Source organism: Rhipicephalus microplus, unplaced genomic scaffold, assembly GCF_043290135.1.
Source record: "Rhipicephalus microplus isolate Deutch F79 unplaced genomic scaffold, USDA_Rmic scaffold_14, whole genome shotgun sequence".
In the NCBI taxonomy this organism is placed as follows: domain Eukaryota; kingdom Metazoa; phylum Arthropoda; class Arachnida; order Ixodida; family Ixodidae; genus Rhipicephalus; species Rhipicephalus microplus.
In genome coordinates, this window is record NW_027464587.1 from 15,915,619 (window position 1) to 15,928,767 (window position 13,149).

At 41.7% G+C, this 13,149-nt stretch overlaps 2 protein-coding genes across 13 annotated transcripts in view; one reads left to right on the forward strand and one right to left on the reverse strand.

Annotated features, from left to right (window-relative positions):
* Positions 1-13,149, forward strand: part of LOC119181451 (uncharacterized) — a 607,968-nt gene that overhangs the window by 151,392 nt on the left and 443,427 nt on the right. The window lies entirely within an intron of this gene.
* Positions 1-13,149, reverse strand: part of LOC119181453 (uncharacterized) — a 159,530-nt gene that overhangs the window by 33,501 nt on the left and 112,880 nt on the right. For 7 of the 9 annotated variants that reach the window (XM_075882781.1, XM_075882780.1, XM_075882777.1 and 4 more), the window contains 3 exons: positions 7,734-7,949; positions 6,530-6,760; positions 3,469-3,706 (listed from right to left, as the gene is read on the reverse strand). In XM_075882781.1, the coding sequence (XP_075738896.1) occupies positions 3,469-3,706; positions 6,530-6,760; positions 7,734-7,949 (685 nt within the window). The remainder of the gene's footprint in view (positions 1-3,468; positions 3,707-6,529; positions 6,761-7,733; positions 7,950-13,149) is intronic. The other 2 variants (XM_037432708.2, XM_075882782.1) reach the window with 1 other exon arrangement.

A 13,149-nucleotide genomic window follows, 5' to 3' on the forward strand; every position in this document is an offset into this window, starting at 1 on the left:
AGTTTGTGAATTGGGTCAATATTATAGCGCTGAAACAGTTCATCAGTGTGTGCATAGTAGTCGACATTTGCTATAAACCTGATCGCTTTTTTTTGTAGTCTGTATATTTTACTTATGTTGGTTGCGGTCGTACTTGCCCATACCAAAAGACAATAATTTACATGCGACAAAAACAAGCTGTTATAAAGTGTTAGTTTAACAGAAACTGGAAGAAAATAATGCATTCATGCAAGTATGCCCACACATCTTAATAGGTTGGTAATTAGATTATTAATCTGAGGATCCCACGACATTGTGCAATTAAAAAGTATTCCTAAAGTTTTAACGGTTTCTACAATTTCAACAGCCGCACTACCTATACGTAATCTATTGTCTAAGGAAATCTGTCTCCGCGAATGAAAAACTACAGCTTTTGTTTTTGTTGCATTAATGAGTAATGAATTTCGTTCACTCCATGTGTTTAAGCTTTCTAACGTAGTGTTTATAAGTGTGGACATGGCAGTCATGTCGTTACCTGTACAGAAAATGCTGGTGTCATCCGCGTATATTATGTATTTAGGTTTGTCACTGACCTTGACAATGTCATTTATGTATAGGTTAAAAAACAGCAGTCCTAGAATGCTACCTTGCGGAACCCCTGTGGTTATTGCCTGGAGAGAAGAGAATGAATCCTTAATTTTTACACATTATGAGCGGTACTTAAAGTAAGATTTCAAGAGGGAAAGTGGAATGCCGCGAACTCCATATATTTCTAATTTTTCAAATAAAGTATGATGACAGAGACGGTCGAAAGCCTCAGAAAAATCTATGAAAACACCAATGCAAAGTTCTTAACTCTCAAATGATTTAAGGATTATTTCTTTCTGAGCTAGTAAAGCAGTCTCCGTCGACCTGCCCTTCATAAAACTATGTTGAGATTGAGATATTATGTTAAACTTCATATAAAAATTCATGAGTCCTTTAAAAGTAATTTTCTCCAAGCCTTTTGAAAATATGGGTAATATAAAAATTGGCCGATAGTTCGTAAGATCATTCTTGTCTCCTTTCTTATATAACACGCTGACAATGGATGTTTGCATTTGTTTTGGGAAACAGCCTGTTGATAGGGACAAATTATAAATGTGAGAGAGCACGAGAGCTATGATATCGATTGCATGTTTGATCGGTGAAATCTGAATACCATGTATGTCACGAGCGCTGCTCTGTTTTAGCGTGGAAAAAATTGAAACTATTTCTTGATCATCGGTTGGTCGAAGAAAGATGTTCTTTGTCTGTATTGTCATTGTGTCAGTTATAGCTGTCTGCGCTGTTTACGTCGGCTGTACAACGTTTGTGAGAAAATGATTAAATCTTTCTGCAAGCTCTAAATCTGTAACCGCTCGACCATCTATGTTTATTTAAGTAACCCCAGGAGAGATCGGTGTCCTGTGAAGCAAAGAGTTAAGTTTCTTCCACAGTTCTGCACTCCCTTTGCAGTTGTCTGCATGGAATTGTTGATTTAAGTCATTTCTTTTTTCTTTCTTGATAAAGGCGTTCGCCTTATTGCGGTATTATTTAAATGCGGTTAAGTCTGACGCATCCTTAGTTTTTAAAAACCTTCTGAATAACTTTGAGTTCTTTTCGATCATTCTTAAGCACTCGCGATCGATCCATGGTTTGCGACTTCTACGGCATTTCTGTAGAACTTTTTCTTTAAAGTGTCTAAAATAGACTTTTTTAGATATAATCAAGAATGTTTCATAGGCTAAATCTGCAGTTTCTGAGTGGTATACCGCACTCCAGTCTGTTTGGGAAAGGCTTGTCCTGAATGCTGTCAAAGTGTGAGGTGTGATATTTTGAACTGTTCTAGCGGGCAGTGTTTGGGACTTCTTGATTGCACTCTCCGTAACAAAGTAGAGTGCAAAGTGGTCGCTGAAGTCACAACATATTACACCAGTCTCTACGTTATCTTTGTTTAGGTTAGTAATAAATAGATCGATTAACATTTCTGAGGTAGGTGTGATACGTGTGGGAGTTTCCGTTACTATATCGTAGCCACTCGACTCGACTGTAGACACAAATGTAATTGCGGCAGCAGACGACTCCAGTATGTTGATATTAAGGTCACCGCCAAGAATAACTTTTAAATTGTTGTCATTTACATAGTTTAATAATTCTTCAAGGCTACTAATAAATGTATTCACAGGTGAATCGGGTGGTCTGTACATGACAGCATATACATAATTACGTGTAGTCAAAGTTAAGCACTCAATGTCAGCACTGACATAAGAAACTTGTGGTATTATTTGAGCGTCTATGCAGTTTTTAACTAGAACCATGAGGCCACCGCCTCTTTCCTTTGTTCGGTTAAGAAAGAAAGTATTATAACTATCTCGCTTGTAAATCTCGTCGTCTGAAGTATACCAAGTTTCCATAATCATTATTACGTCGAAAGAAAAAGAAAAGGTATCTAGAAAAATAGATAGATCATCTTCCTTGTTCCCTGCTGAACGAATGTTTAGATGAAGGCAGCACAGACTATCGCTACACCAATTTCCTACAAGATTATTGACGTCACAAGGTGATACCGCCATGGCGAAACAGAAGCTGCACCGCAATTCCGGATAGCGTTTTTAGGCAATCTTTTCAATGTCGCTTGCGTCGCGAATGTGCTATACCTTCGTGCCTTCATCCTTTCGTGTGATACCTTCATCCTTTCGTGCGAGAATACGCCCATCATTCGTCCACACGAACCTCCAGTTCGCTGCTTTCTTTTTTAGCTATTGCCGCTCCAAGAAGCTGCTTTAGGACTGGGCATAAGTGTTCATTGATGAACACAGGTGTGTTAGAGGTGTGACCGAGGTCCTGTGTTGAGATGCGCGTCTTCTTTGCTTTCTGCAGCACCAAATCACGTTTTGAACGGCTGCGGAATCGGACTATTATGTTCGGTATTGAACTGGCATTCTTTGCTGGTACACGGTGACATTTTTCAACATCATCTTTGGTTACAGGCACATTCAGAAGTCCGCCGATCCTGTGAAGGGTATTTCCAAGATCTTCCTCAGCAAGTTTGGGCATATATTTAATCTCAAGGTTACATTTGCGGGAGTATTGCTCAGATGCAGTTATCCTCTGCTCTTGTTGAGACATTTGTTTCTTGAAAGCTTCGCACTCGGTTCTCAACTGCTCATTAGCGCTTCTGAGTGACTTGTTATCCCCCACAAGATCCGCATTCTCTTTCTTTATTTTCTCAACTTCGTCGTTCAAAAAGCTCACACTGTTTTTCAGGTCTCTTATTTTCTTTCTTAGCTCTCTTTCAATTGATGATTTGAATTCAATCATCTCCTTTCTCATTTCTTCTCGCAACTTAGTCAACTCACTCATGACCACAGCAATACTTCACACAAGAAATGTATCACCACCTTGGCAGCAGAAAGGCAGCAAAAAGAATAATCTTTGTTTGGTATGTAAAAAAAAATGAATGCAAACCTGAAATAATCAAACACAGGCGTGTGAGGAACAAGCTTTCGCTGCCCCTGCTGCTGCCAAGGGAAGTGCAGGCCTCCGCTGTTGCTGGTTTTAAAGACGATTCCCCTGGTGTTGCTCCATGGTGGTAGCTTTTTTGCTTCGTCAGGGCTTGCCTCCTGAAACGTGTGACGCAGTCAGCGATGCGTGGCAGCACAGCATGTGACGATGTGCCGACGATGATCAGCCGTTGAGTTGTCAACTGAAATAATCGAACACAGGCGTATGAGGAACAAGCTTTCGCTGCCCCCGCTGCTGCCAAGTCATGATGATGTCGAATTTAAACGGAAGTTAGTTGAGAAACATAGTTATATAACAATCACTTGTTGTGAGCTGATCTAGCATTTATTTATTTATTTTTATTTTAATGCATACTGCAGACCTTCACAGGTCCAGGCAGGCGGGCACGGTACAAGTAGCAAGTACATGTTAGGCACTCAAGTCACGTAGAAAAGGAAAAAGGAAAGAATTCAACATACAAGTACAGGTTTACACACCCAACACACTGTTTACACACAGTAAATCAACTAAAGTGAATTTTTAAACAGAGTCTTTTAGAAGGTTCCATTCTTCTGCTGTTCTTGGAAAAAAAGAAAATTTAAATGCATCGGTCCGTGCAAAATAAGGTGTTAGAGTTCCGGGGTGATGGTGTCTCGTATGCCTTGTCGATATGGGTGTCAGGTACTGTGTAGGGTCAAGTGCTGTTTGTCTTTGAAGAAGTTGGGAAAGAAAATTAAGCCTAAATGTCTTCCGTCGTGACTCAAGGAGTTCAATGCCATTAGCTCTAATTAACTCAGAAGGTGAACCAGTGTGACAAAACTTAGATTATATATACCTTACAGCTTTTTTTTGGATTCTTTCTAGTTTATTGACGTTTTTCTGTGTGAACGGGTCCCATATTATGCATGCATATTCTAACTTTGGTCGGATTATTGATTGGTTGGCCAGGAGTTTGACATCAAGAGGAGCGTTTTTTAATTTGTGTCATAAGAAAAACAGTTTACGGAAGGCAGAAGCGGAGATATTGTCAATATGTTGATTCCAAGATAAATTACTTCTGAGTGTTACTCCTAAATATTTGAACTCATAAACTTGCTGTAGAGGTGACTCATTTAATATATAAGTATACTGAAGTGGATTTTTCTTCCGGGTTATACGCATGCATACAGTTTTATCTAAGTTCAAAGCCCCCAGTGATTGCACCATTGAAAAACATTAAACAAACTGTGATTAATGTCATGTTGATTTTCTGGGCAAGTAATTTCCTTATACAAGACACAATCGTCTGCGAACAGACGAATGTGCACAGATGAACATACCACACTTACAATGTCATTTATATACAGCAGGAACAGTAGGGGTCCCAAGACACTTCCCTGCGGTACTCCAGAGGCGACAGGAAGACAACCCGATCGCTGATCCCCAATTTCTACGTACTGAATTCGGTTTTTTAAATAATCAATAACCCAGAAAACTAAGATGCGAGGAAGATCAATATTGTTCAATTTTAGTATTAGTCTGTCATGAGGAACCCTGTCAAACGCTTTACTAAAATCCAAGAATATCGCATCAGTTTGACCGTTCTTATCTAGAGTAGATGCAAAGGAATGAGATATAGTGAGCAGTTGAGTCACAGTTGAAAACCCTTTTCTAAAACCATGTTGAGAATCAGTTAAGACAGCATTTTTTTCAAGATATTCGGTGATATGTTGCGCGATTATATATGCTCAATTAATTTACAGCATGCTGATGTTAGGGATATTGGACGATAATTTTCAAAAAGCAAGCGGTTACCTTTTTTAAATACCGGTGCAACACGGGCTGCCTTCCAGTCACTAGGGAGCTTTGAGAATATCAAAGATACACGGAATATAATCACAAGATATTTCGCTATCACTTCAGCATATCGGCAAAGAAAGGTGTTTGGAATTTAAGTGCATGATACTGCAATATCCACTAGTGTTAGGTGTGTGGATATCGCAGGTAATATCGCCATCTTCACAAAAGAAGAAAAGAAGAAAAAAAAAAAAAGGTCGCACCGCAAAAACGAAAGCGCTATTCAAATAAGCCTACGGCAGGCTAGATGCCCCGCGGCTGCTTGAAGCGACCGCGCGCATCTTATGCAAGTCGGCTTCACATGTGATTAGAACTGCACAAGATGTTTCTGTTTCATGCGCAAATATTTTGCCACCACTTGCCCACGCGAAGCGCCAGTTAATTTCCCGTTTCTGAGCAATTGTCATATCCAGCAATTTTTTCAGTTGGGGACAAAGGTGCTCATTTACGGAAACAGACTGTTTAGTTGTAAATCCCAGTTCCTCAGCTGTGAATCGAGTTCTCCGTGCTTTCTTAACAATGACATCCCTTTTAGCTCGGCGATTGAAAACAACCACGATGTTTTCGTTCAGGGGGGTGTCACTACCTGCACTGCTACCCCGATCAGGAAAAGCGCTTGCATGAGGGCGTGCCTTGTTGTTCTTTGCAACACCTGTGTCTGGTGCCGTGCTACTTTGCGAAACAGCATTCCTCACTGGCAAAGGGTGGCATATTTCTATGTCCTGTTCACTTATTGGCTCCCCCAAGGCATCACCAACTTTGGCAAGCAATCGCACAACGTTTTCATTAGGGGCACGTGGGATCCCTTTGATTTCTATATTTTTGTTTCGAGAGTATTGATCCTGAGCAGTTAGACGCGTGGAATTTTCGTGCACCAACTTTCTGAAACAGTCTATCTCACATTGCATTGCCTCTTGGGACGCCCTGTGAGCAGCGTTTTCCTTCCTAATTTCAGCACACACTTGTTTTATATTTTCGTAGTCTTTGTTCATGTAGTCAAGGCTTTTATTTAACTCTTTAATTTCCTTCCGAATGTCGCGATTGAAGTCCACAAACTCAGTACCTGTAATTAAAGGCCAGTTTACAGATTCAACAGTGGGCAAAACAAGTACGAACTTTGAAAATAGGCAACAGAGACAGCACTAGGATAGCGAATAAACTATACAAAACAGGAGGGCAAATGCCTAACCTGAAAAGACAACAGCAATGAGCGTCCCCGTCGTATGCTGTCCCTGCTGCCAAGTGATCGAGGGAGGCGTTGCCGCTGTCTTTCTGAAGGGCCAGGGGTGATTGATGTCACGTGGTATGGTGCCGGGTGCAAAAAAGTAGCCGGTCGGTCAGTGCAGTATTCTTGCAAGGCGCTGGATGCAGCACGCTCCGCTATCAATGTTGATAGTCGGCCACAGTACGCCTCGAACACCTGGGAAGACAACAGCAATGAGCGTCCCCATTGTATGCTGTCCCTGCTCACCATCCGGCACTACTTGTCCTTTTAAGCATTATTTTCAAAATAACATTGATGCAATTGTCATCAATGAAAATCGGGGAACATTCAAGCAACAGGTTGTGTGTTGCTTGAATGTTGTACGCAATGTTATCTGATATCGACCTCTTGACATTGGTGAAGCATCAGCATCTAGTACATATTGATGTCACATGGGCACTTTTGATCATGATCAAGGCCAATCCAGATCCCATTTCTTGGAGATGATTGACGATGATCACTGAAACACATTGGAAACTAATCTTCTTTGAGTTTGGTGCATATGTCAGCCTAATTTCAATCCTGGGAGCCCGGTTGCAATGCATGATGTGCAGATAATGATCGCTTCTTTTCTATGTGCCATTGATATATAAAATGGCACAATTATTGTTATGCAATGAAAAACATCTGTTTCCATAAGCACAGATGCTTGGAGCCTTCTAAATCGTGCGAAGAAGAAAAATTCAGCAGCAGTTTAAGGGTACCGAAGTGCGAGAGGAGTACACTAGCTAAGCTAGGCTGACAGCTCTGAAAAACCACACAACGCTCTAGTGTAATTTTGAAAGTCTGTAGTTCTAAAAGTGAATATTTTTGCTGTCAGCCTATCAAGTCTGTTTCACTATGATGAACAGCACACTACAAAAAACACTGGACATGGCAAGGAACTGGCTACTCTACTAGTAAAAAACAGCGTGAAAACAGCAGTGAAGAGACAGAATAAAAAGATATGTATGCTTCGGTAAATGCAAAACTGAAAGCTAGGAGGCGGTCTTGCGCACAGGCCGTGCTTTGTCGAAGTAGCTTAGAACCCTCAACTGCGAAGATAGTGAATCTCTTTGTCATTTAGTGCGGTAGATGGGGAGCTGATATGTGCATGACCTGTGACATGCATGGCAGAGGCTTCACTTACTTTGTGGGCCTGGTTATCATGGTATCCGCGTAAGGTGCGCATCTGGTAGAAGTTTGGGGAGCATCCACAATCAGCCCAATGGATTCCTAGATTGCTAGTACCTGTTTTCGATTTGACAATGTTGGAATGTTCACACATGCGATCGTTCGCACAGCAGCTAGTTTGTCCTATGTAGGTGCTGCCGCAGGATGTGGAAACCTCGTAGATAACACCCACCTGCATGGGACAAAGTTGGCGACATGATTCTTCTTGCACTTCTGGCTAGCAGCACTTGTGTTGTTCACTGTCCTGCACAAAGAACCGAGTTTATAAGTGCCTAATATACGACGTTGACACTTGCGCATGCAGCAGCTTTTGTGATGTGGTGGGATACACCGTGTAGATAGGGCATCACTGCAAATTTCGCTCCTTTGTTGAATAGCTGGGTGTAGTTAAAAATCGTCGCAGCTTTCATAAGATGACTTCTGCTAAATTAGAAGAAAACTCTTCAGGAAAGCCTGCTGCATTCGATCGCTGGTCTTGGTAAGAGAAGCTCGTTGCAACTTGGTAAGAGCGAGACCTAATTAAGGCGTTTTTCATTGCAGACAGCACAGTGGCATGCTTGAGGAGCTTAAAATGGTGAAACGTGAATGAAAAAAGGCCTTCCTTTGAGCGGAGCGCATACTGTCAGCACATGTGCACCGCACCGGAGTATCACTTGAGGTTGAGGAAACACGGTTGACCATTAGCAGGGAGCTCCTTAATGAATTTGTGACAAAGCACGCTTCTTCAACAAAGCACTGCCTGTGCACATGCTAGAAAAGTCCTCCCCTCTGGTTTTTCTATTTCTTGAAGCATATATGTTTTCTCTGCAGAAAAATTGCAGTTATTGGTAGTCAGCTGTCTGTCATATTTCTTCTGTCTTTTTCTTGCTGTTTTTTCACTGTTTTATACTGTGAATGTGTACCATGAAGCTCAAGTTCACATGCTTCTCAACTGGCTACCCCCATATTTGCATAAAAATTAGCCTAAATGCTGGTAGTCAATGCGCTGTCCTGTCTATACTATTTTGTTTTTGTGTATTTCTTTACTTTTGTTCACTGCTACTGTTTGTTTTTTCTTATTTTTCTGAGTGATAGACTACTTATGAAAACTGGAAATGTTTATAACCCCTTGAATTGTATGCTTTGGCTGTCAAGGATTGGGGCAAGGACTTTGTCGAGGTGCTAGATAGCACCGGTTTGGAAAACGACCTTGAAATAGTTTTGACAATTTTTTACAAACACATTGGTCCGGTAGACCAAGTCCCAAGGGTAATTTAGAGACGAATTTGAGCTCTCTGCGTAAACTGTGTAATTTATTACAGCACTTTAAAGCTGTGAATTGCTGCAGATTGCTGCTACTCGGCCAAATGCGTTTTAACCGCCCATACGCCAAGGGACATGCTCTGCCCCACTGACCTCATAGTTTTCAGCTGATCTGATTGGCTGTGGAACGTGCAGCACAGACTGCCGGTATTGAATCAGCAGTGGGATTTACGCGTATGCGGTCTCAGGCCACATAGTGACACAGACTCCATGAAGGCAGAGTTTAGCGCCGAGGGGTCGAAGGAAGAGTTGAGTGCAGTTGAGGGTGAATGGCAGAGCGGAGGATGTGGGTACTTTTTTAGTACTCATAGCTCCATTTATTATGGGTGTTTCGATTGAATTCAGGTGCCTATGATTTACTCCAGTAGTGATTTAATCAAAAACAGAATGTGAAAAGGCCATTTCAAGGACCCTTTAAGGACAGAGCTTTTCAAACTTTTTGTTGGGCTGGGCAGTGCAAACAATGGTCATCATCATCATAAGCCACCACACGCTCGCTTTGCCCTCTGCTCAAGATGCAGTGATAGAAGTGCTGCTCCAACTGCTCCATACAGTAATTTTTGTTGATTGATAATTGCTTCGAACCTGCTCCGAAATGACACCGAGAGAATGAGAATGATGAACATTTACTGTTTGACCGACTCCTAAATACCCTAAAAAGAATCTGTGTACTATCATCCCAGTGTGTTGCTAGTGTGCAGCATTATTAGCTCTGATCTCATTTTTGTGACAATAACTGGGATATTAGGCATATAGCTCATTTGGCTGTTTTTTTTTTTCAGCTAGATGTGCAGGAGTGCTTTTATCTCATACTGATTTTCTGCTGCTTATTTGGCAATAGTTATATGGAACTGTGGTTACTTCTAAAATGTGGCGCTTAGCTTTTCGGTTTGATTTGATTTCTGCCACAAATACTAGTATTTTAAATTGTAGCTCTCTTCACCGTACATTTTCAACAATCTGCCATTGTTTTGTACAAAAAATTTGCATTGATTATTGTCTGTTATATAAATTTCATACAAAATGTCAATATTTATGAGATGTTTTGACAATGCTCTGAATTGCAAATAATGTAGGGCAAATTTAATATCAGCTTCTAAAACACCAATAGCTGCCATAAACTAGCATTTTTTATGCTCCGGGAAGACTTATGGCTGCTGCAAAGCAGAATATTTTTTGCTCCAAAGTGTGTTCCTAAAAGTAAAAAGGCACTTCTATCACTGAACAAGTGTACCAATTAGACCGGTCATGGAATAAAATGACTATGATGGACAAGTCTGTTACGTGACTAAATATCTAGTAACTTCACGTCACAACTAGTCAGGTGACTAAAATCAAGTAATATCACTCCACAACTAGGCACTCGTGGGACTTAAAATTATGCAACATCACATAACAGTGTCACAAGAATGTTCTTTCCAAACCATGAAACAGCTTCTCACATCCCAGTGAACCTCAAGTATTGTGTAGACATCCATGGTATGTTTTTCGTAGATTTGTAAATGTTTCTTAGATATCCATTGAAACCCAAATTACGAAGATTAGATGTACCCGCAACCATGAAAAGCTCGGCCGAGTAAGGTTGCGGGTACGTTGCACATGTACACTGAATAGACATTCAATAGATTTACATAAACTTTGTCATTTAGTAAATAAAAGGTTTTTCATGCACTTTGCACGCTTTCCGCTTGTAGTTGGTGTGTTAGACCTGCGGTCTCACGGCAGTCTTGCTCATTTCCGCTCAGCTGTATGTTATAGAAGGCATAAAAGGCGTTAGGCTGGTTGGACTGATTCATATGTAGGGCCCGATCCAAAACCACCGCATAAGAGATGCCATAGTAGAGGGCTCCAAAAATTTCGACTACTTGGGGTTCTGTAACGTGCATCCAAGTCTGAGCACAGGGGCCTACAGCACTTGCACCTCTATCGAAAATGCAGCCGCCGCAGCCAGGATTTGAGCCTGCGACCTGCAGGTCAGCAGCCGGGTACCTTAACCACTAGACCAGGGGGGTGAGGTTGGCCGGATTGCTGTCAGACGACATAGTTAAGGCCAGCCTCAAGGTGTTGATGCCTTCTGTAGGTATAAACACCAGCTAAGAGCCAGATGGCAGTGGGAGCGCATGTCTCTTGCACACAAAGCATGCAGCAAGCCTGAAGGAAATGTGTGGCTGGGAATAAGTCTGCTTTGTTTCTCTTGAGCATTCTTTCGTCCTCTCTTACCCGCAGGTCGCGGGATCAGATCCCGGCTGTGGCGGCTGCATTTCCGATGGAGGCGGAAATGTTGTAGGCCCGTGTGCTCAGATTTGGGCGCACGTTAAAGAACTCCAGGTGGTCGAAGTTTCCGGAGCCCTCCACTACGGCGTCTCTCATAATCACATGGTGGTTCTGGGACGTTAAACCCCACATATCAATCAATCAATTTCGTCCTCTCTTTCTTTTTTTCTTTTTCAGTTATTTCTGTTTTTATTTCTTCTCTATTTTTAATCTATTTCTCTAGCACTTTCTATTTTTCTTCATATTTCTTCCTTTTCTATATCTTTCTATTTCTCATTTACATCATCTTTTCTGTTTTTTATGTGGTTTTGCTTGTGTTACGCCAAGTGATGACAGCCTAGGCCCCTAAAGTGCTTCACACTTGAAACCACCTTCGGGCTGCATGATTTCGGGCTATCATATGCGGCAACACTATAGGGCCACGCATGTTAATTTTGTGTAAGTTCGCACACTTTATCTCCTCGTGCATGTAAGTGCATGCTTCACGCACGCTCAAACGTTACATGTCCATTTATGTTCGGGCATTTTCTAGACTTTACATGCCAGTATACATTTGTTATTCTAAACGTCAACTGAAGTGGTTTTGGAAGACAGAAATTGCTGTGACGCATTTGATGTTGAGAGCATGTATATGGGACATCATTTGCGACGTCTAGTTTTTGTCTAAGATGAAAGTGCACACGAGATTAATAATATGTAGACTCTCTAGACTGTAGGGATGGCATATTATGGTGATGCTGATTAGATGTAATCGATAGACCTACACGTATGGGTCTTATTTTTATGTTGACTGGATATCAGTGGTTCACTGGGATGATACAAATCACGTAACACCATCGCATGAGTGCATTCTTGTAAATCATGTAACAAGTAGTCACGTTTCTGAAATCACATAATATCACGTAAGTTGTCACATGACATGTTACACGAAAATCACATGGCATGCGTATTGTGGACAACTGATCAAAACCAGTGAAAAATAGCCAAGTCGAGCCATACTTTGAGGGGGTGCTGACACCCCCTGCAAAGTAGTTTGACCTTCATGGTGCACATGTCTCGCGAATAAGCCGCATTCTGGGCGTGACAACTGTCGAGCGGTAGGGGGCAGTGTGCTCGCCAGCGGTTATTACCATCATCATCATCATGGTAAGAACTGTGGTGCCGGCAGCGATGCCAGGCAGCAAGCCTTGGTGGCGGCACAGGAGAGATAAGCGGTTCTCTTTTTGGCAGGCGACGGTTAGCGCGAATGATTGTCTGTAGTGGTGGGTCCCCGGTGCGTGGCACCGCGGGCCCTCGTGGTAAGTCGTCTTCGGAAAGCCGCCTTGTGTATGTTCTTGTGTTTGGTCTGTTTTTGAGTGTTGTGTAATACTGCATGAATTTTTTTAGCGTGTTGATCACAATTAATATATAATAATTCAGCTGACGTTATCGTCGATCTAAAAGCAGTTAAATAAATGTATGTGGCTTGGTTCGTTTCGACCGCGTCTTCTGTGTCTGTTTACCCCAAGAGCATGGAACTCTCGTTTCGAGACCGCACAACCTTTACCACTAGCAAAAACGTAGCATGTCTAGCAAAAGCTTGCTATTACCACTAACAAATCTTGGCAAGGCCGAACACTATCTGCGTTGTTTGTTTCAGCCTTGCACCACTTGTGTAAGCTGTGCACTTGCTGCCTTCTCTCTTTGTCCTTGTGCTCATCATGTGGCTGACATTGTAATGAATGCCAAATAAAACTGGTTGATTGATTGATAACAAGCCTACAGCAACAAGAACAAATCAAAGCCTCTTTATACTG